A 23320-nucleotide genomic window follows, 5' to 3' on the forward strand; every position below is an offset into this window, starting at 1 on the left:
TGTTTTGAGTTTCAAGAGCCCTTGGATCACAGATTTGAAATTTTGAGATCTAGGTCATGCAACTAGATGCCTGTTTATAAAACTGATGGATGTGAACTGTGATATGGTTTAGAGATTTGTTTCATAAAGTGTAACTTTGCCCATAGTTTCCGTGTTGTCGACAACAGCTGGGGTCAGTTTTCTAATCTCACATCTGACTTTCATTTTTACTTTATTTCTGCAGCTTTAACAGTGTGTGTCAAGGAACTCACATTCTGTTCCGAGAGTTCAGCTTCATCCAAGCCACGCCTCACAACAGGGCATCCTTCCTACGGACCTTCTGGAGATGCTTCCGAGCAGTGGGTAAAAATGGAGGTAAGCATTCCAAAATCCATCACTGTGAGCAGCCAGTATCAGTGTATAAGATTAAAGCCACACTAAATGAAAGATTGTCTTCATGCTTTAGGGACACATATCCTCCAACAATGAAAGCACTGTTGTAGTAGCAAGTAGGAGTTTAATTTCTGCCAGCTTCATATCTTATACAAACTTATCTCTGCCACAGCCTTATTTCTGCCAGACACAGAAATAGCTGTTTGAAAAAGGTGGCAGTCAGGTTCATAGAATCTCACTTTCACATCTAGCAGCTACATGTAAATATTGAATAGATCAGGGAAGAGAATAAAATCCTGGTGCTTTTAGGCAGAGGCTCAGTTGCCCATTAGTACCCTTTGGGTGTGGACCTCAAGGTGTTCAAGAACACTCTTCCTGATGTGAGAAAGTCCCAGATTATTTGTGCATTTTATGGACTTTGAACAGACAGGTTTGCATAAGTAGAGGAAATACAGCTTGTTGGAATAGAATATGTTCTGCCAGTAATTCATCCAGCCCCTTACAAAAGCGTTCTCCAAGCTCTTATGCTTTTTTTTTCCCCCCTGGGCAAAAGGTAAACACTCTAACCTTGTTTTGAAGCCTCTCTGTCCTGTTTGCTGGAGGCTTCTTGTTCTTAATGAGGCAATCCAAAACACATTGTTTTCTAAGCAGCTTACTTTAATTTCCACTCCATGCATCTGCAGTGAAATAGCATCCACTATGACGGTTTCACAGGAGAGTTGAAAACATCACTCATTTGGTTCTCCACCACATCCAGACTACCAATGAGAGACTGCCACCTCATGCAATCACAAAAAACATTCATGAAGGACATAGATCTTCATGCTCAGATACTCTGGGGTTGGATTTTTTGCTTTTTGATGAATGTAGGAGGAGAGTGTGCGTGTGTGTGTGTGTATGTACATAAAAATGATGTGCTATGGAAAGGTGAGGCAAAGCAGTATGAAGGTTATATACGTAGGATACTGCAGTTTCTAAGTTTATGTGAACACAAATTTAAGATCAGGAAAGGTCTGCTTGTTTGTTTTGGTTTTTATTGGGATCTCAGAGCAGTAGTCATCCCTGCACAGGAAGTGAGGTTTCCACTGATACTTTACAACTCAGCAAAGGATTGAATCAACAATTTAACCATCTGGCCAGCAACTCCCACTGTAAACAGAACCCCCACCCCCAAAGGAATAGCTTGTCTTGCAGTAAACATGCCATCGCTTGGAGAATGCATGTGCCTCACTCTGAGCTTTCCTGGCTCAGCCAGCCATCATGTGTAGCCGTGCATTTAGAAAGCTGTACGTAGCTCCGGAGAGGCAGAAATCTCCCACTGATTAGGCATAATTTATACCGGTCCTTAGGTGAATTTTTTTGTATAACTGAATATTTTATTAGAAGGAAATAATAGGCGCAATAAGAAGATTTCTTTTGGGAGAATGCTGCAGGGTCTTCATTGAGTTTCCAGTCCTCATGACTTTACTGCCTGTTTGCAGCTGCGCCGACAGTGAGCCCTGGGCGCCCTCACCTCTACCTAGGGTTACCATACAAAGAAGAGGAAACCCTGAGAGGGAGTGTACCTGTATCAGTAGCTACTAACTCATGTTGTATTAATGTGTTATAGTATATATAGTGCATTAATACAATGTGAGTTGGTAGATACTGATACAGACACTCCCTCAAGAGGGTGTCCTCTTTTTTGAAAGGTCAGACATGGTAATCCTAGTCCACCACACACAGAATGGTGGCACCGCACTTTGTAGTGTTTCAAAGGTGCCAACGATCAATTGCCCCATTTAAACCCCTCTGTTGGCAGGCCTACCTGTTTGGCTTGTTAGGTTTTGTGCAGAGGTGCAGTTCATTAGACTCAGGAAACTGCTTTTACTTCGTATTATTTGGTGTCATCACCAAAAGGATTATTGAATGCCAGTTATGGGTTATTTTTGTCTTCATACATCATTTTGCTCTGGAATTGGTGACATTTAGGTGGCCACATGTTAAAGAGTGTTAAGACAAAGTGGCTATCAACAGTTGATCTTTTACTACCTGAAGAGGTTTAAGTTGCTAAACCCTGAACTAAAAGAGGTTTTGTTTGACAGCGATGTATTGGGTGTGTTTTGTATGGGGTTTCTGCTATAAAAAATTGCTGAGGTGCAGTTTTAAATGCAAGTTTGCATAAATCTGTAATTCTGCACATTAAAGAAAATATGACAGGGTGTTACTCCTTCCCTTAAGCACTTATCAAACAGAGTTGGTTAATATTGTACCAGGGTCAGTACAGCTCCACTAAATTGTTATTTTAGTACATACAACATTCTCCATGGCAGGTGTTTGGCTCAAATGCAGAATACCATACACAGAAAGCATGTATTAGGAATATAGTAAGGAAGGTAGGGTAACCAGGAGTCTTATCTTTCCTTTGCATGCATTTAAATTAAGTCTTTAGAATCTAGGTAACCCATTCCTTGTGTTTATCTGTTCCCTAGGTCTATGTCTACACTGGAGAGTTTTATAGACAAAACTGGGGTTTTGTAAACAAAACTCACAGAGCAGTTACACACAAAATGCATTTTGTCGACAGAAACTGTTGCCAAAAAAGCTACGTAGATGCTCCGGGGGGCGTCGACAGAGTGGATCAAAAGATTGATTCACTTTTATGTGTAGACGTGATCTGTTGACAGAAGTTTTGTCAGAACATCTCTTCCAACAGTAACTTCTGTAGACCGATGCTTCTAGTGTAGATGTAGCCTAGGACTGTTAGTTTATCCTGAGAAAGCAGAGACCTTGCAGAAGTCTGCTGTGAAATTTCAAAAGTCCACGTGTGCTCTTCCAACCCTCATGACTTTCACATTGTGGCCACTCTCTGGTTTTAATTAAAGGTTATTTTCCTTCAGATGCTCTCTGAACAATTAAAGGCATTTTGTACTGAGAAATCTGTGTCAGGCCCACCACATTTGGAGGAAGCAAGTGCAGTCCAGGCCATCTGCACACATACATGGAAAGGTGCAAAGCCAAACTGTCCTTCTAGAGTTCCTAGTCTTCTAGGAGTTTTTCAGCAGCTGCTGTTACTATAATGTTAAATTGCCTACAGGGAAGAGAGAAATTTCCTGATCCTCTATGTCAGTGGTTCCCAACCTTTTCAAAAACATGTAACACTTCAGTGAGAGAAACAATTCTACAGCACGCCCACTTTTTTCAGCGGCATTAATTGCTCAAACATTGCCCTTCCCCACCAACCCATTGGAGCTGGGATGTGGCATTTAAAAAAATCCCACCTTCAACAGGTTCCCGCACATCCAGTGGGGGACAGGCTCCCCACTAGTGTGTTTGGGGCAGGAAGCAAGGGAGCAGCATTTTAGCCGCCTCCAGCATAAACGGGCTCCTGCGGGATGGGATCAGCTTTTCCCCTGGCAGCAGCTCTGCAAAGAGACACCTTGGGGAAAGGGTGGGGAAATTGATCAACCCCATGCCAGGTGGGGGTCAGGCAGCAAGGCTGGCATGGAGTTGTCATTCCTCCCCCTGCTCTTGGCTCTTTGCAGAGCTGCTGTGAGGTGAAATTGATGAACCCCCCCAACTATGGGACTCAGGCAGCCTTGCTGCTTGAGCCCCAGCTGGCTTAGGGTCATCAATTTCCCTCCTGTAGTGGCTCTGCAAAGAGCTGTGAGGTGAAATTGACTGAATTTCCTGGCATACTTGGACAGTTCTGGTGGCACACTGGTTGAAAATTACAGCTCTAGGCATACCCCTCTAGATGTACATTTAAGACCAGAAGCAAGACACTATCATTCCAGGCAGAAGGGACAATTGGTTACTTCAGATTTTACAGCCACTGAAACAGGAAAATATTGCAGGTATGAGGAAAAGGTTATTTCTGTTTTTTGATAACTCTCCTCCTGCCTTTCAGTCCTCTCCCCTTCCCGCACCTTTTCACACAAGTGCAGTGGGGACTTTTGCCTTTATATGCTCTTTATTTTAAGAATCATCAGTTATGCCCCTTTTAAATTCTTTCAGATTGCACATTTTGTGTAGTCACCACCTCATACTTCCTTACATCTTCCTGGGAAAGCAGAAGTCTAACTGTGTTTTGAACTGCTGTCATGGAGGGTGCTCATCCCTAAAGCAAGCACATAATCTCTATAATGAGCTTGTTATATAGACCTATGGAGAAGGACTGTGTGGCTGTGTCTGCTTCGAAGGGAGGATGGTCAATAGGGTGTTGGGAGATTATTAATGAAGTGCTGTGCTGCATATGCAGCACTTCATTAAGCTAATTCTCCCCCACGCCAACTCCAAAGTTTTAAACTTCAAAGTGCCGGCTTGTGTGTAGCTGCAGCTCATCCGCCGGTACTTCAATGTGCCTGGGCAACTTCAAATCCCTTTACTCCTCAAAGGGACTTCGAAGTTGCCCAGGCACTTTGAAGTACTGGCGGGTGAGCCGTGGCTACACGCGAGCCGGCACGTCAAAGTTTAAAACTTCAGAATTGCTGCGGGGGAGAATTAGCTTAATGAAGTGCTGCATATGCAGCACAGCACTTCATTAATAATCTCCCGTTACCCTACTTACTATCCTCCATTTGAAGTAGGGAGGTAATATAGACAAGCCCTGTGTAGGCTATGGCCAATTCTTGATTACACAGAACCCAAAGAAGATTAGAGTATTAACAAAAAATAGGGCAGCACCAGCTCTGTATGATTCGTATGAAGTTAGAGATTGAAAAAACCATCTCACTTCTAGAACTTCTCCTGGGAAGACTTTCACAGCCAAATAGAATTTATCAAGATTTTCTTGCAGTTCAGCCAGAGTTCTCTTTCTTATTTTCACGCCATTATCCTGTGTTCTGCGTACTAACCTAAGTTCTTCTCTTTCTCTTTCTTACACTTTCAAAAACATCTAGATTGTTATCACCTCCCCTGTATTTATTGCTTAGGCTGTATGTATTTAGCTTTTAATGATGCCTGAAATCAGTTCCTCCAATCCATGAAAATGTCTATTGCTTTTCTCTGAACCCTGTATGTAATTTGTCTAATCTGTTTCCAATAGCATCCATCACCAGAGCCTCTAGGAACTTCCTAGCTATATTTGAACTGCATAGGGATACTCATCTTGTGGATATTATGGCATCTTCTGCTCTCTCCCTTCTCTGGTTACAGGAAGATCTAGTTAGGTTTTATATTTATAATGTGTCTTTTATTAGTTATTGTGGGAAAGCTTTTTCAAAAGGAAGGGTTTTATCACATGCCCTAAATTCAGACTCTGGATTTAGTACACTTGAACCTCTTTAATCTGACATACGCTGGGAGCTGGGGTATGCTAGAATAAGGATTTATTTGGACAATGGAGGGTGGGAGGGTTTGTGAGGAAGTTGTGGGGAGAAACATTTACCTTCAGAGCTGGCCCAGCAACATGGGCAGGTCCCAAGGCAGCATGCTGAGAGTGGGGCCTGGCTGGTGGGCCATGGATGCTATAGTTAATTGCCATGCAGGGCCCTGAAGGCATAGGGCCCAGGTCAACTGCCCTGCTCACCTTATCCTAAAGCCAAGCCTGTTTACCAGGCACTCTGCTCCCAGGGGCACACGTGACTGCTTCTAGGCACCACCCGAGCCATTATGGGAGTGGTGAGGAAAAGTTTTCGGAGAGCACATCACTGCACTACCACTCCCCCAGCTTGTGGGGTGAGGGTGCAGCAGCGTGCAGAGCGCTTCCTCCTCCCTCTGCCAGCGTCTGTACTACAGGTGTTCCCAGATCTGGGATATTCAAAGAATGGAGGTTCAAGTGTACAATCTCTTTTGGAAGCTCATTCAGACCACCTGAAGTGAATACTTGATCTCCATCTCTCACATATTATGCACTGTCCTTGTGGAGCATGGATTGAAATGTGGCCATCCTGATATAACTCAGTTTGACTCATTGGAGCATCTTAAAGATTGGAGCAAAGAGCTTGAAATAGCAAATGAAGCAGACAGAGAGCCAGTGGAAGGATCAAAGCATGGGGTTTATGGAATCACTGTTGCCCCTTTCATTAAGGAGTATATACCAGCATTCCATACAAACTTGAGCTTTTGCATTGCGGCTGTGTAGAGTGTATTACAGTGGTCTGGTCTGGATGTGGTGAAATGAACACTGGCGAACTCCCCATCCAAATTTCAGTTTATCAGTGGTTATGTAGTACACAGAACTTAGCACAGTATTCCGGAAGAGTCATGGTCCATCATCTGGTCTGATCCCTTTGTATGTGCATCCCCAATATTCTTTCTCCTTTTGCAGCCATTTCTCATTGTAAGCTCATGTCCAGTTTGCTGTCTGTTCTCAATCATAGGTGTGTCATTTTTCTTGCTTGTTAAATTTCTTCCTTCCATTGAATATCTTTGTATTAAATTATTTTTCTCTGGGTGTATTAGCTGCTTTCTTCCAAAACTATTTTTTCTCTAACCTCTGGAATTTTTTATATTTCTCTCTCCTTCCAGATGTTCACAATTTTCCCAGTTTAGTATCCTGTTAATTTTATTAATGTGCTCTTTACTTCCTCTTTTTATACTGAAACTATTAAATAAGTCTAGCTCTACACTGATTACCGTGGTGATATTCCTCTGGGCACTTTCCCAAAATTCAATGGCTGTTTATTACCCATTCCTGTAATTTGCAATCTTTTGGGCAGTTTCCAATCCCTGTGACAGCATTCTTACTCAAACCCATTGGAATGAATATTTCAGTTAAAGATTCCTGCGACACAGCACTAAACTACTGTGTTGTGGTCTGGAGAGTTAGTACATCCAAAATGTGGGGAAGCTCCCTGGAGTAAAATACATTCTGTATTGTGCAATCTGTGCGATGAATCTGAAAGCTCACAGAATGTGTTCAGCAGACATCTCCCCACACCTGCAGGAAGGCATTGTGGGTAATGTGCACACTTGTTGGACATACAAAACCATCCATTGGAGGTTATTTTGAAGAAATAGCTACATTAGTCAGTATGGAACTCCAGTATGCACTTTTTTTTTCTTCATGGCCCAGACCAACCCCTGCTTTAGCAGACATGTTGATAGATGCGGAGGAGATGAAAGCTGTTCTCTTCCTTCACTATACTTTTCAAAAGGGCAGAGAGTTGTAAGAAACAAGACCCCCTGTGAAGTCTGTATCCTTTTCAGGACATCTTTTGGCTTCTGAATTGTTTTTGAGGTCTGTCAGCAGTGGGGAGATAATTTTCTTTATCTTTCCTCATGTCTTCTCTTAAGATCCCCATGCCGATGGCTCTTAGGGCCAATGGCAAGAGGGAGAGAGACTCTATGACATAACATTCTAATTTGTTACCCTCTTATATTTCTGCATTTTGTAATGTATAGGATTGTTGTCTGGTATTTGGCATTATTTAAGTCTGCAAATCTTTTTTGTGTCATTTGTTTGGAAGGTGTCATACAAATTACAGAATGAAGTTGTTTTATTTTCTGCTGTTCCATGATTGTCTGTAGAGAATCTCCCCTGAAGTTGAAATTAGGAAAGGAATGGTGGCGTTGGGTAGGAGGCCACCTTTTGGAACACGAAGAAGATACTTTATTTTCCTCCCTGGAAGGCTATGAGATTTTCAGGAGCAGTCTTCAGCTCCAAAATTATCCTTTTAGTTGTTGGGGTTAAAAGTGCTCAGTAGGAAATTGTTGCTTACCTGAAATGCTTTTTAAAATCTGTAGGTTGTGTTCCAAGTGCAATCCAGTCAAGGAGGTATTCCATGTATCTTACATATCTGTCGTCTGACTGCTGCATTTCTGTCACTAAAATGGCTAGGTGTGAACATAAGGGGAATCTCTGGAGCTTCCAATGCATTTGAGTGGTTTCACCCCGAAGACTGTGGAAGGCAAGGTGAAAGTGAAGACAGCTAAGGGAATAAGTTGTCTCAGGAAGCAGAAGGCATTCAAATGCCATGTTGTTGAGAGTAGTAGAAAAACTTGAAGAGATTAGAACAGTCAACTAAAATTTACTTAGGGTAAATACTGTTTTTTGAAAAACAGCTTCTGTTCAGGCAGAGGGGAACCCCTAATTAGCATGATAAAATGTGTTCATTTTCTGAATTTGACGTATGTTAGTCTGTATTCTTCTGAACTTATCTGTGTTCCCTCCTTAGGCAACAAAGTATGACATAAAATCTCAGGCGTTTGAGTAAGAAACCATCTGTGAGATATAATATCTAAAACCTTTTACTCTTATACGCTAATGAAACTTTTAATTAGAGAAGCTTTCTTCCCAGGGCGGGGTCTGACCTCTCCTTTATTTTCTACAAAACATCTTGGTGTTTCAAGGCTGCATGATTTATTTAACTGTGGCACAATATTTTCCACCTCACCTTTTTTGTGTATGTGAATATTAGGAAGAACAGAGTGATATATTTGCTTGTTAAAAAACTAAATCCGGGAAAATTGGAGTAGAAACTAGTATGAGCAAAACTCCAACAAAAGAAAACTTTTTTGCTAAGGAATGAATCTGCCTAGAACAGCAACAGTCCTCTTCTCCAGCTGTCTCCCCCAAAACGCTTGGCAGGTTTCCCTGTCTTTTGATGGTCACCAGCAAAATCTGTAGCAGGGGCTCAGCAGCTCTGTCAGTTTCTGCTGGACTATATATTGTTTTTAAATCTTGCCCTCTCTGAGGCTTCCCTCCCAGAATGTGTACCAAATCTCAGATCTAGGTCCTGAATCTTGTGGAAACTTTGACAGCTTTGGACTCAACAAACTGCTAGATCTAAAGCAATGTAATTTGTGGGATATCAGAAGCGGCCGTGGGATATAGTGCTGGTTGCTGCCAGGAAGAAAACTATTGAAGGAAAAGGAAATCATCACCATGGCCAGAGAGCTGATTGCTGTATTCATAAGAAGAGAAATCCTTTCAACTGAGTATGAGGAGAGGTGGAAGAGAAACACTTGGTTGGAAAGTGTGGGAGCATGGGGAGTAGGGATGTTAAACCAGTTGACTGGTTAACTGTGTTTACTCAGGGCTCTTGGTGGAGTTCACAAGCAAAAGCCATTTTACCGGTGAGTGGATTTTTCTTTGTATTTTCTTTTAAAAACCCCTCAAAACTTTATTGTCCCATCTTTTCACTGGGGACCCTTTCCCCAGTGGAGCATACCCAATTTACCAGGCTTCAAGAGGTACCTCTCCCATAGCATACAAGCACTTCTGATTCACTCTCTGCTTTGTGGGGAGGCCACATTCCACAGAAGTGTTATCTCTGACAGCAGCTTATGGACAGTTCTCACAAGGATAGAGAATTGAATGAGAAGGTTGTTTTTGTGGAGGCGATTTTACTGTATCCATGCAAGAGTCAGCTGGCATGTGAGAATCCCTCCCACAGACTTCAACATCCAAGGACAATGGGTGTGAAGAATTCAGTTGCTGACCCTTCTTAAAGGCATCAAAAAAGAGAGCAAGCCCCAATCTGTCTGTAAACTACCTCCAGCACTCTTGGTACTGTCAACATCAAGACAGTCCCAGCCTGGTACCTGTGGCTTGTGAAGACCTGGAGTGGCAGGTGCCATTGACATGTCTGTGGAACTAATTGGTATGAGCACCAAGTTAATGACACTGAAGCACAAAGACAGGAGCCACATTCTGTAAAGAGGTTGTTCTTGGTATGCACCACACCATTGGCCCCATTGTTGATGCCCTCTTTGGTACTGGAACAATCAGCGCAGGAAAGATTTCCAGTCTTCCGGCACTGTCAGTGGAGTTCTAGCACCAGAGAGACCCCCATATACCTTACATACTGGAGTCTCCTTGGAACTGGGACCTTGGCACCTAAGTTCCCTGTAAGCTGCAGGGCCTCACAGAAGCCTGTTAAGCGCCAGGCGGTTGCTCAGGTAACACAGCCATGCCAAAGCTTCCACAGTTGGGAGAGAGGCCTGAACATAACATAAAGTCAGGCTACTGGGGGAAACGCACCCCTCTCTGACCCCAAATCCCCAGTCCCCAACCTGTTTCAGCTGGAGAAGAGGCACCCCTCTCCCTTGCCAAGCCAAACCCCCACTGGTCCTGCTGCAGCTGGGGGAAAAGTGCCTAAGCCATGGCTGGGAGGGAGGCATATATCCTGTGGCCTCAGCTCTGGAGCTGCCACAGGGGGAGAGATCTGGGCAGAGTCCCCTCTCCCAACATCTTTGTCCCAGGGAACTCTGTACCCCTCCCACTCAAACCCTCTACCCTTGCCCCAAGTCCCTCATCCCTTGCCCCACTCCAGAGTCCACACCCCTAGCTGGATCCCTTACATCCCTGCATCCCAACCCCTTGCCCTATCCCTGGGCCCTCGTCAGTCCAAACCCCTTGGTCCCAACCTTACCACATGAATTTTGTTATGTGCGCCAGTATTGATATAGTGTGTCACAGATCACCTCCATGTTGGTGCACTTTACAAAATTCATTCTGCACAGGCGTGGGAAAACTTAGAGGGAACATTGCTTTCATCTGGCACAGGAGGTGTCCCTGCTGCCCTGCCAAACTAGTTCAGACTCAGCGAATCAAAGAAGTCTCCTCCCAGGCTTCCTGTTTCAACACCAACAGAATCTGAACATACGCTCAGATGGCCCTACTACCACTGCCTTGGTATGGCCAACTATGGGCACCATCAGCAGACTCCTTACTATCACCTCCAGGGGCCATACTATGATCCTTGGCCTACATATTGCTCTCCTGCTTACTGGGCTTGTAGCTCACCCATGAACCCCTACGCTGTTGCCCTTGGCCACAGTGCTCCATGCCTCAGAACCTGTAGAAGAGATAGTAGAAGAAAGGCAAGGCATCACTGGGGAACAGATGACTCTGAATGCCAACATATCTCCATCCTTTCCAGATGAGGTTGTTTTTTCCCTGGCACCATCATTGGCCAATGACTTACACCTTTTCTAGTACCTAGCAAAAAGAGTGGCAGACATTCTACATCAGGCATTCTCAGACTGCAGGGGTTGTTACCCCAATGGTGCTACTAGGTTATTACATTGGGGATTGCAAGCTGTCAGCCTCCACTCCAAACTGCATTTTGCCACCAGTGTTATGATAGTGTTAATTACAAAAAAAGTTATTAATTTATAAGGGGAATCACATTCAAAGGCTTGCTGTGTGAAAGGGGTCACCAATACAAAAGTTTGGGAGTCACTGCTGTGAAAATACCATTAGGTCAAGGACATCCATCAAAACTCCTTCATATATTACCATCTTCCTTGTACTCCAAATAGTCCTCTCCATTAATGAGGCTCTACTGGAACCCACAAAATCTCTGTGGCAGAATGCAGTATAGGTGGTGCCTGCTTGCAAGTGGGCTGATTTAAAAAAATAAAGTGTCCTAGCAAGGGAGACAGAATTCCTCTCGTCCCATCCTCCCCTCAACACCATTCAGGTGGACGTTGTCAACTCTTGTGGCTACCAACACACACCAAGTGAGGTCCGCTCCCTACAGCAGGCATTGGAAGTGTTTGGACCTCTTTTGGAGGAAGATCAAATCCTCAGCCACACTACTATTTCAAATTGCCAGTTAACAAGTCCTAATGGGGAAACTCCTGGGAACATGTAAGATCAGGCCAATGGGTCTTGGACATTCTTTGCAATGGGCACTCCATCCTTTTTCTTCCCTGCTTCCTTCACAACACCACTCTGTCTAGTCTTATGGTGGGGCATGAGGAGAGATGGTGTATGTACAGGCCTAACAGACACTGCTACCAAAGTTCTTCGATTAGCAGTGCAGGGGTGCAAGCACACCTACAGTGGAGCACCCATAGGAACACACCTCTCCAAGAATCAATTATTGCACAAGGTAACTACTTCTTCCTTGTAGGAAACTGCAGTGCAAAGCATACATTAGACAGCATAAGTAGGATAATGATCACTTAATACTGCATCTTTTTTTCCTGAATAATTTAATTTTGCTGTCTGCTCTGATGAAAGAAGTATTTTATCAAACTTCTGAAATGACTAAAATGGGATAATCATCTTTAAGGCTTAAAATGATTGAGGACTTGTATAACAGAATTCTCCAGAGTGAGCCCCGTTTTATCTTCAAAACTCTGATTAACAACGTATTTCTTTCTCTAGATTTTATCATCCCAAAATCTCAAAAGTATTTTACAAATATTAAGAAATTCTGTCTCTTGCAACTCCCATCAATATTATTCCCATTTTACATCTTGGAAACCTGAAGAAGTGAAGTGACTTGCCTAAAATCACACAAAGCCTAGATAGAAGATAGATCTCTGGACCTCTGGTCCCGTGTTTTAGCCACAAACCATAATTTACCTACTAATGCAAGTTACCTTTGCTATTAGACAAATAGAAAAACACACACATTACTGTTAAGCAATATTGAAAAATTAAATTATTTTAAGGACTTAAATGCCTTCTCCTTTTGCTTTTAAAAGCTTTTAAGTGATCCTTGGCTCATTGAGATTTGCAGATGGTTGTGTGCCATCTGGATGGAATGATGTAATATGTGCTTTGGCTTTCATAAGGAAACAAACTTGTACACAGCTAATCTCAAAGTCACTCAGAATTTTCCTGTTCCAATTTCCGTCTCTTAAACATTCTAAAGCATGTACCACCTGCCATACTGGGCCTTTAAAAACCTCCTGCACAAAAAAAACAAGGCATAAATCAGGGTAGCTGTGATGTTTGCTGTCACTCCAGTAATTTCACATTGTTAGTCCATACCAAATTAATGCTAAAACATTCTTGGCATACCGCTCCATATATGGGAATTCTTTCCCATTCAGAAATGGATTAATGAGGTAAGCCATTTCAGTTTCTATAGGTGTTTTGGGTCAACATTGACTTTATCAGCTAATATCAATATGGTAGAGATAAAATTACTATAAGGGGGTACAAAACTGGTTGAAAGACTATACTGAAGGAGTAGTTATCAATGGTTCACCATCAAATGCAAGGGACATATCCTGAGGGGTTCTGCAGGGGTCTGGCACTGTTCAGTCTTTTTGTTAATGAGTGGACCACATGCTTACAAAATTTGCAGGTAACTTCAACTCAGAAGGGGTTGCAAGCATGCTAGAGGACAATATTGGAATGCAGAATGATCTTGACAAGTTGGTTTGAAAATGAAGATGAAAAATCAATAAAGATAAATGCAAAGTACTACCCCGGGAAGGAAAAGGCAAATACACAATTACAATATGGAGAATAACTAGCCAAGCAGTAATACTTCTGAGAAGGATCTGGGGTTATTCTGGATTATGAATTGAATGAGTCAACAAAAATGTGATGCAGTTGCTAAAAAGATTATTATAATTCCAGGGAATGTTAACAGGAGCCTCAGACATAAGAAATGGGAAGTAATTGTTCCATTCTGCTTGTCAAAGAATCCTCATCTGGAGTAGTGTGTCCAGTCTGAGGCACTCCACTTGATGAAAGATATGGGCTAATCTGAGAGAGTCCAGCGGAGAGCAACAAAAATTACAAAAGGTTAGAAAATCCAACCAATGAGGAGCTGAAGGTGACTAATTTTGAGAAAAGATTGAGAGGGGACCAGATAAGTCTTCAAATATCTTGAGGTCTGTTATAAAGAGGACAGTTAAACTGTCCTCCACGTATGCTGAAGACAGAATTGACTTAATCTGTGGCAAGGCAGATTCAGATTGAATATTAGGCCAACATTTATTACTATAAGGATATTTAAGCTCTGGTACAGGTTCTAAAGGTAGATTGTGGTATTTGCATTACAGAAGGTTTTTAAGAACACATTAAAATGTTAGACAAACACTTGTTGGGGAAGATCTAGATTTACTTGGTGGTGCCTCAGCAGGAAGCTTGATTTGATGAGCTCTCCAGCCCTATATTTGCATATCTATAAGTTACTCATAAAGTTCAACCTCCTAAAGGTGGTCCCTCAGATCAGTACACTCCCTGCTTTCTGTGAAGGCTGGCAATAAATTGCTCTTTTTGATGGAGCCCAAAGTAGCAAGTGCTATATATACTGGTTGGCTATCTGCATGTTTATACTTAGTCCTTCATTGTAAGACCAGAACAATTCCTTTTGTGAAATGTTTCGGTGTGCAATATCCCCTACTTCAGTATAAACATAGTCTCTCTAAAGCACAAGTGTTCTGCAGAGACAAGCTTCTAACACACTGTTTCTTCCTCCCATCAGGGCCAGTCTACTTGCTCTTTCTCATGTAAACTAGAGACTAAGCAAAGGATTCCTAAACAGTTCTGTTCCCTGAGTAATATCCATCTTCTGAGTTATTTTTCTTAATTACAGGATGTAGAAAGCCTAGGGCCTAAGCTGGGTGTGTAGTGCAGTGCTGCTTACTTGGAAAAGCAGGTTTAAAGCCAAGCTTTGGGCCTCAAGCCTGATGATACGTGGTTTGTAAAGTCTGTAGAGAGAGCTGTTCATTATGGCTACGTCTACACGTGAAGCCTACATCGAAGTAGCCTATTTCGATGTGGCGACATCGAAATAGGCTATTTCGATGAATAACGTCTACACGTCCTCCAGGGCTGGCAACGTCGATGTTCAACATCGACGTTGCGCAGCACCACATCGAAATAGGCGCTGCGAGGGAACGTCTACACGCCACAGTAGCACACATCGAAATAAGGGTGCCAGGCACAGCTGCAGACAGGGTCACAGGGCGGACTCAACAGCCAGCCGCTCCTTTAAAGGGCCCCTCCCAGACACACTTGCACTAAACAGCACAAGATCCACAGAGCCGACAACGAGTTGCAGACCCTGTGCATGCAGCATGAATCCCCTGCTGCAGCAGCAGCAGCCAGAAGCCCTGGGCTAAAGGCTGCTGCACACGGTGACCAAAGAGCCCCGCACGGGCTGGAGAGACAGCGTCTCTCAACCCCCCAGCTGATGGCTGCCATGGAAGACCCCACAATTTCGACGTGGCGGGACGCGGATCGTCTACACGGTCCCTACTTCGACGTTGAACGTCGAAGTAGGGCGCTATTCCGATCCCCTCATGAGGTTAGCGACTTCGACGTCTCGCCGCCTAACGTCGAAGTTAACTTCAAAATAGCGCCCAACGCGTGTAGCCGCAACAGGTGCTATTTCGAAGTTAGTGCCGCTACTTCGAAGTAGCGTGCACGTGTAGACACAGCCTATGTGGCAGAGCAACTGCAATGATAGAACTAAGACACAGCAGTTGGGGGCACCATACCTGTTGGTGCCTCTTCTGAATTGATAGGAAAGGTGCCTCTGAATAGCAAGCAGAGATACAATTTGGAGAAGAAGGTGCTTATTCCAGCCACTCTTTCCCTTAAGACACATGTTTGGGGAAGGTCTATTTCAGAATGACTCTCTGGGAAACAGAGTGGGAGAATACCTCAGATTCTTGGTACTGTGCTGAATTCCAAGCAGGGCAAGTCTTTCTGGTAAGGCTAAATTCTTTTCTTGTTGTGTTTCTTCCCTATAATCATAATTAATAAACTTGAGTAAGAGACACTGCTAATATGGCTTTCTTCCACTGGTGAGCTTTTCACCATTTTACAATTTTACAGTAGCAGTTTACCAGAGGAAACAAAGGGGAATGTCCCACCATACCACATTAAAGAAGAGGAGTTAAACACCATCAGAAGAGAGGTGTTAAGGTCAAGTTATAATTGCTTGAGCTATTTCCTTTGGAAGCCCAGTTAAGACATCTGTAGTAAGCCTTCAGAACTAATCTTATGGGAAAAAGTCCAGTTAAATGCTATCCAGCTATTTCTCAGATCATGAACACTGCCAGCTTTAGCAGATGCAGCAGTTAGACATGGTTACTAAGGGAAACAATCCATCTATGGTACATACCTGCATTAAAAGTAAGAGATATTCTCCTTTTGTTTCCCTTGGCCTGGCCTTATTGGAAGAACTGTGCTTGTTCTCTGCATTGCCAGCTCACTATGGTTTATGTTCTGGTTATAATGCAGGATAACTCAAATTAAAGCAGACTAGAGATTGCATGCTCTGAGTAATATTTCTGTTTTTAGTGAGAACATGCATAGGACAAATGCAGTCCCTATGAAGTGAGACAGAATGTAGAGAGCTGGTCTCTGCCTCAGAGACAGATTTTCATTTATGAGGAGCTCAAGATGTAAGCTTTTCCAGTTTTTGTGCAAGAGGATGATAAAAATGTAGAGTAAGTAAAGGTGTGGAAGTTGTGAATTCCTAAATTCTAATCCTGATGCCCTCAGGAGCCCTGGGCATGTCAAGTTTAAATGACATGTTTCAGTTTATCAATGCGTAAGCTGGGGAGGATGTTTGCCCACTCTTATTGAACCAGATGGGCTCTGAACCCATAGATTTGTATCATGAGGCCAAGCTGAAACCACCCAATAAGGTACTTATAAGTTGGCCCCCTCAGGACCAGTGTGTTAATAAAAACCCTGTTTTTCTGTGACAATATGCAATAGTTGTAGCTAGGGATTTTCTCAAAGCTTCAGCTGGCTTGCCTCTGTAAAATGTGTTTAACCCTTTGTTTAATACGCACAAAAAGAGAGGGGAAATGACTGAAGCATTTGAAATGTAAACATATACAAAATTAAATTTATTTTGGTTTAGTCATTTAAAGGGAAAATCTCTGATTTCTACGGTTACTCAAATGGTACTAAAAGCACTTTTTGAGCAAAGTAAACTCAGTTATAAAGAGCAGTCTTTGAGAGTCAGTCCTGTTTCTTTTTAAGGCAAAACTATCCTAACCAGAATAGATAAAATATGAAAGTACAGCCTGTGTCTGTTACTTGCAGATGAGTTGCAGGAAAATTGCAGGCACACTACAAAATCTTACTAGTCACCCTGCATATGTCTACACTGCCCGCTTCTGTCCCTAGGCCTCAGAGCCCAAGACCAAATATCTATACAGCTGATTCACCCCTATGAGCTCTGAGACTTACTGCTGCAAGTTTTAAAATGTAGCACACATGTACCTCTGGGACCTGGAAAACTTTACCAGAACTGGGGTAAACCACAGGCAAGGGGGAGATTTTTTCTTGTTAAAGGAGTATCATACTAGTTTAGTCTTGGTTGGCTCAGCTAACTCTTATAAGACAGAAGGCAAACAGAGGTACAAAAGAGGTAGGACTAAGATGTGTGTGTGGAAATTAATACATAAGAGAGGGAAGTAATTAAGTGCTGCTAGGCATTCAGTTGGCCAATCAGAAGAATAATGTTGGTGGCTTAACGGCGTGACTCTATCACAATGCCAGAGATGATATGGTTAAAATCCAGAGGATCTCTGATGTCAGAAATGAAAAAGGAAAAATGGTCCAGTGGTTCGGCCAGTAGCCTGAACTTGGGAGAGCAGGTTCTATTCTGAGTTTCACCTGCTTCTTGTGTGACCTTGGGCAAGACACTCTAGGCTATAACTGGACTGCAACATGCACCTACCTTCCGGGTCACGTTTCAGCCAAGCATGTCTCCACTACTCCACACTGCAGAGCCACACATGCCATACAAAGCATACTTGCATTCATACTGACATTGCAGCTGTAAATGTTTAATGGGATGACTTCAGGGGGTGTATGCCAAGGGTCTTAGTTCGTCACCAGCTTGAATTGCTCTAGGAACTCCTCCTAAATGGCAGGAGCTAGGATGTGGGGAGCACTTGCAGCTTGCCTGGATCTGGCCTGTGAAGCTTGTGAAGAAAATGCTGCCTTTTTATCCTGGAACTTTCTGACTTCTGAGGGCCTAACCACACACACTTATTGTGTGCTTGATGGAATAACATATTATGTAAAATGTAACAACCTCTAAATTACTAGCAGCTTGGTCTCTCTCCCTATAAAATTGCTGGCATTCTTTTCATGTCATTCTGCCTTCTCCAGCATTTTCTCTCTTTGGCTGCAATCCCTCACTGAAAACTTGTTTCAAGGGACAGAGTTTGCCAAGGATATGCTGGCAAGGGATGTGAATTCTGTCCTCTCTCTGTGAAGATCTGATGTCACTCATTAGCATATGAGAAGAATGGCTGTAAATAAGCTTCAAATGGTGTAGAGGGCTGCATAGTATTCATATTAATAGTCTCCTCAAAAAGCTACTGCTGCCTGGGAAAGGTGCTACACTATTGTATCTGGGAGTAGATTTACCAGTGACCTTGTGATTGGATAGTGAGGGTTAATTCCTTGGTCTATTGGAATATTTGTCGCTTGATCTTAGAACCTGGCAGTGCTTCCACTGTTCTCAGATTACTGGGTTTGTCTCAACAGGTGGAAGAAGGCTCTGGGAGTGACCAAAGTATATCCCACATTGTCTGACATCCAGTGTAACCACACTTACCCTATGAGTCTGCTCATTATGTACTTCATCTATAATATGGATGGGCAAAGATGATATATTCCAATAAGCAGTGGGGATGAGCTGCTCAGATCAGGATGGAGGACTGCTGGGATCTGTTCTCTTTGTTGTCTTCTGTCTTTCTTCCTTAGTTAGTTCAAAATGACCCAGCTGGCTAATTGACCTGGGGTTATCTGAAATGCCCGCTCAGTGACCTTTTCAGTGAAAAAGTTTGTTTAATATTACTGAAAACTACCCAAGGTGATAATACAGCCTCTCTGAGGCTGCTCTTTAAGATAAATCAAAAGCAGTTGTAGCCAGGAACAAACATTTTGGGAATTCTAGATGAGCCTTTATAAATCTCTTAACTACCTGAAATTAAGAACATAAGAACATAAGAATGGCCATATGTAATGGAGTGGGGGGAGTGCCTGTGTGAGTCAGGCTGGATGTCTGAGGCAAGCAGCAGCTCCCAGTGGCTAAAGATGACCCTGGGGCTACAACTGGCAGGTGACACCTCTGCCTGAACAAAGAGCAGGGAGGAGCTGAGCTGGGTTTTTGAGTCGGGGGTGGGGGGGGGTGGCAGTTAGAGGCTAGGAAAAGGGAGAGCTGGAAGGCAGCCAGCCTGAGGAGGGGGAAGCTACACCCCAGAGGGGCACCCCTCGGGGTCTTCTCCCCAGGACAGGTTGGAAGGACTGTCTCTGGCTGCTATGCTGTTGCTTCTGTGAGAAACTGGACATCTGTTGCCTAATAAACCTGCTGTTGTACCTGCTGAGTGAGAGTCTCTCCTGCCAGTGGATGGGGTGCAGTGCAGGGGGACCCCTGAACCCCATCACACTGGTGTCAGAAGTGGGATGCACTGCACCCACGGATGAGCTCCCAGCAGTGGCTGACTGAGCACCAGAGAAGGAAGGAGTCTCACAAGAGCCAGAGGGGGAACAGAGCCATTCCTGCAGCTGCTGCTGGTGAGTGGATACCCCGGGAGATAGCGGGGAGATGGATTATACCCGACTCCTGAAGGCAGAGCTAGCGGGGCTGTGCAGAGAGAGGGGCCTGACCATGGGGAAGGCGACCAAGGCCCAGCTGATTGCACAGCTGGAAGAGAATGACCGATCCGGGGGGGCAGAGCCTGTCCCGGCAGAAAGTGGCCGGTCAGCCTCGGGAAGCGTTTCGGATTCTCCAACACGAGCAGGGGCTCGACGCCGTCAGACAGATGCGGTGCCCGCCAGGTCGCTCTCAGCTAGCAGTGGTCCATCGCGGGCAGAGTCCACCGCCGCAGAGCTGCGACGGCTGGAACTCGAGGTGAAATTAAAGGAACTGGAGCACCAGGAACGGGAAAGAGAGCGTGAGCGCCAGGAACGGGAAAGAGAGCGTGAGCACGAGCGCCAGGAACGAGAAAGAGAGCGTGAGCACGAGTGCCAGCTACAAGAGAGACAGCGGGAGGAGAGAGAGCAAGAGCGGGAGGAGAAAGAACGAGAACGGAAGGAAAGAGAGCGAGAGCGTGAGGAGAGAGAGCGAGAGTGGGAGCATGAGCGAACCATGGCAGAGGCGAGACGCCAAGAGGCCCCAGCTGCGGTAAGCGGGGAGAGGACCAGATGGCTCGGGGTGGCCAGTCACTTGGAGACGCGTGTGCTGGCCCAGTGTCAGGACCCAGGGGACATGGACGAGTTCCTTACCGCCTTTGAGCAAGCCTGTGAGTTGCATGAGGTTCCCCCAGATGAGTGGCTCCGGCACCTCACCCCCTTGCTGGGCCAGAAGGCCGCAGCGGTGCTCAGCCAGCTGGTGGGGCTGCAGCCTGGGGACTATGAACGGTTCAAACAGGCCCTGCTGCATAAGTTCGGGCTGACTCCGGAGATGTACAAGAAGAAGTTCCAGGAGGCGCAGAAGAGGCCAGAGGAAACCCATGTAGATACAACCGCCCGCCTGAAGCAATACTACCAGAAGTGGGCGTTTGGAATGGGAGTCCAGTCTGTAGAGGATCTGATCGAGCTGGCGGTCGTGGAGCGATTCTACGAGATGTGCGCACCTGACCTGAGGGTGTGGCTCGTGGACCGGAAGCCAGGGGACTCACATGATGCAGGGAAACTGGCAGATGACTTCACAAACAGCCGAGCCAGGTTTGAAAGTGAGCCCCACAAAGAGAGGGAGTCTCGGAGAGAGAGGGAGTCCCGGAGGGAGAGGGAGTCCTGGAGAAACCGAGAATCTCAGAGAGACTGGTCCCTAACTGTACGACAGAGGGGACCACCTCTTGGGCAAGCCCAGGAGAGAGGGGCCAGCCACCCACCCACCAGAGAGCCAAACAGAGCCCGGACAGAGCAGCCAGCCCGAGGGACACAACAAGACCCAGGCTGTTATCGCTGTGGGCGAAAGGGGCATAGAGCAGCCCAGTGCCCCAGGCTCCCAGACAGGTTGAGCAGGCCGGGGGGTCATGGAGTCAACTGGGTGGGGTCCCAGAAGCCAGAGGGGCTGGCGGCCAAGGCGGGTGGTGCTGACAATGGGCACTCGGATTGGGCCGAGTCCGCCCCACAGACCAGCTCCTCAGGGGGACCAAATGCTCAGAGGCCAGTTTACAGAGTGGGGGCGGCAATGCCTCTGTGGAGCAAGTGTCTCAAACACCTCGAGGTAGACGGGAAAAAGGTCACGGGGTTCTGGGACACAGGCGCTGACGTGACGCTGGCCCGACCCGGGGTGGTGGCACCGGGCTGCATGATACCCGATTCCCACCTGACGATAACAGGAATTGATGGGACCCCTTTCAAGGTGCCCATGGCGAGGGTGCACCTGAAATGGGGGAAGAAGGAAGGCCCCAAGGAAGTGGGCGTGCACAGCCATTTGCCGGCGGATGTACTGATGGGGGCTGACCTGGAGAACTGGCAAGGTGAACGCCCTCGTGCCCTGGTCCTGACCCGTAGCCAAAGAAGACGAGGGGTGCGCTCCCCAGATTCAGGGGTACAGGCCCAGCCAAAGTCACAGGAGCCACAGGGGCCAACCCTGAGAGAAAGGGGGCCCCCAAAAACCAGATCTCACAGGCCAGGGGTGCTGGAGCCAGGCAGGGATGGGGGAGTAGCATCCGCCCCTGCCCCCGCGGAAGAATTCCAGGCAGAGCAGCAGGAGAGAGACCCCTCCTTGCAGAAGCTGAGGGAACTGGCCAGTCTCAGCCCAGCTCCACAGCTGGGGGAGGGCTGCAGGGAGAGATTCCTGTGGGAAAAGGGATTCCTGTACCGGGAATGGGCTCCCAGACGCAAAGCGGAGCCACGGAAGGTCCAGAGGCAACTGGTGGTTCCCCAAAAGTACCGGCGCAGGCTGCTGTACCTAGCCCATGATGTCCCGCTCGCAGGACACCAGGGGATCCACCGCACCAGGAGAAGGTTGTTACAGAACTTTTTCTGGCCAGGGATCTTTGCAGCTGTCCGTCTGTATTGCCTGTCCTGCGATCCCTGCCAGAGGGTGGGGAAGAGCCGGGACAAGGGGAAAGCTGCCTTGAGGCCACTGCCCATCATAGAGGAGCCTTTCCAGAAAGTGGCTATAGACATAGTGGGCCCCTTCAGCAAGGCAACGCATTCGGGGAAGAAATATATTTTGGTAGTGGTAGATTTTGCCACGCGATACCCAGAAGCAGTGGCCTTGACCTCTATCGACGCTGACACCGTGGCAGATGCACTGCTGTCCATTTTCAGCAGAGTGGGGTTCCCCAAGGAAGTCCTCACAGATCAGGGGTCCAACTTCATGTCGGCCCTACTGCAAAGCTTGTGGGACAAGTGTGGGGTCCGGCACACCTGGGCCACAGCCTACCACCCGCAGACCAATGGGCTGGTGGAGAGGTTCAATGGGACTCTGAAGCAGATGCTGAGAACCTTCATGAATCAATACCCCCATGACTGGGACAAGTACTTACCCCACCTGCTGTTTGCATACAGGGAGGTGCCCCAGGAATCCACGGGGTTCTCCCCGTTTGAGCTGCTGTACGGAAGGAGGGTACGGGGACCCTTGGACTTGCTCAGAGAAGAGTGGGAGGGGACGGCCTCTCCTGAAGGGGAGTCAGTGGTACAGTATGTACTGACCTTCCGGGAAAAACTCACCGAGCTCATGGGCCTGGCCAGGGAGAACCTCTCCATGGCCCAAAGGAAGCAAAAGGTCTGGTATGACCGTAACGCCAGGGCCCGAGCCTATGCCACCAGGGATCAAGTGATGGTCCTTATACCTGTGCAGCGGAACAAGCTGCAAGCGGCCTGGGATGGGCCCTTCAAGGTTGTCAAACAGCTAAATGACGTGAATTATGTGGTGGAACTGTCGAACCGGGCCCACAGCCACCGGGTCTATCATGTGAACATGATGAAACCTTACTGGGACAGACAGAACTTGGTGCTGGCCGTGTGCAGACACTGGGAGGGGCAGGGGGATGATCCCTTGGTGGATTTACTCACAAGGACTGGAGCCGGCTCCTTGCTGGAGTCTATTCCCCTCTCAGACCAGCTGACCCCTGCCCAGCAGACGGAGATCAAGGAGGTGCTGCATTCGCATCAACAGCTGTTCTCGGACAGACCCGGACGCACTGACCTGGCTGTCCACCGAATAGAGACAGGCACCCACACCCCTATCAAGTGTGTGCCATTCAGAGCCACCGGGAGGACGGCTCAGGACATAGAGCGGGAGGTTGAAGACATGCTGGCTCTGGGGGTGATCCAACCCTCGTCCAGCCCCTGGGCCTCTCCCGTGGTGTTAGTCCCTAAAAAAGA

At 46.1% G+C, this 23320-nt stretch overlaps 1 protein-coding gene across 3 annotated transcripts in view; it reads left to right on the forward strand.

Moving 5' to 3' along the window:
• Window positions 1-23320, forward strand: part of CSTPP1 (centriolar satellite-associated tubulin polyglutamylase complex regulator 1) — a 133454-nt gene that overhangs the window by 60120 nt on the left and 50014 nt on the right. For all 3 annotated transcript variants that reach the window (XM_074997621.1, XM_074997620.1, XM_074997618.1), the window contains one exon: window positions 224-354. In XM_074997621.1, coding sequence (XP_074853722.1) covers window positions 224-354 — 131 coding nt within the window. The remainder of the gene's footprint in view (window positions 1-223; window positions 355-23320) is intronic.

This window comes from Carettochelys insculpta, chromosome 6 (genome assembly GCF_033958435.1).
Source record: "Carettochelys insculpta isolate YL-2023 chromosome 6, ASM3395843v1, whole genome shotgun sequence".
Classification (NCBI taxonomy): domain Eukaryota; kingdom Metazoa; phylum Chordata; order Testudines; family Carettochelyidae; genus Carettochelys; species Carettochelys insculpta.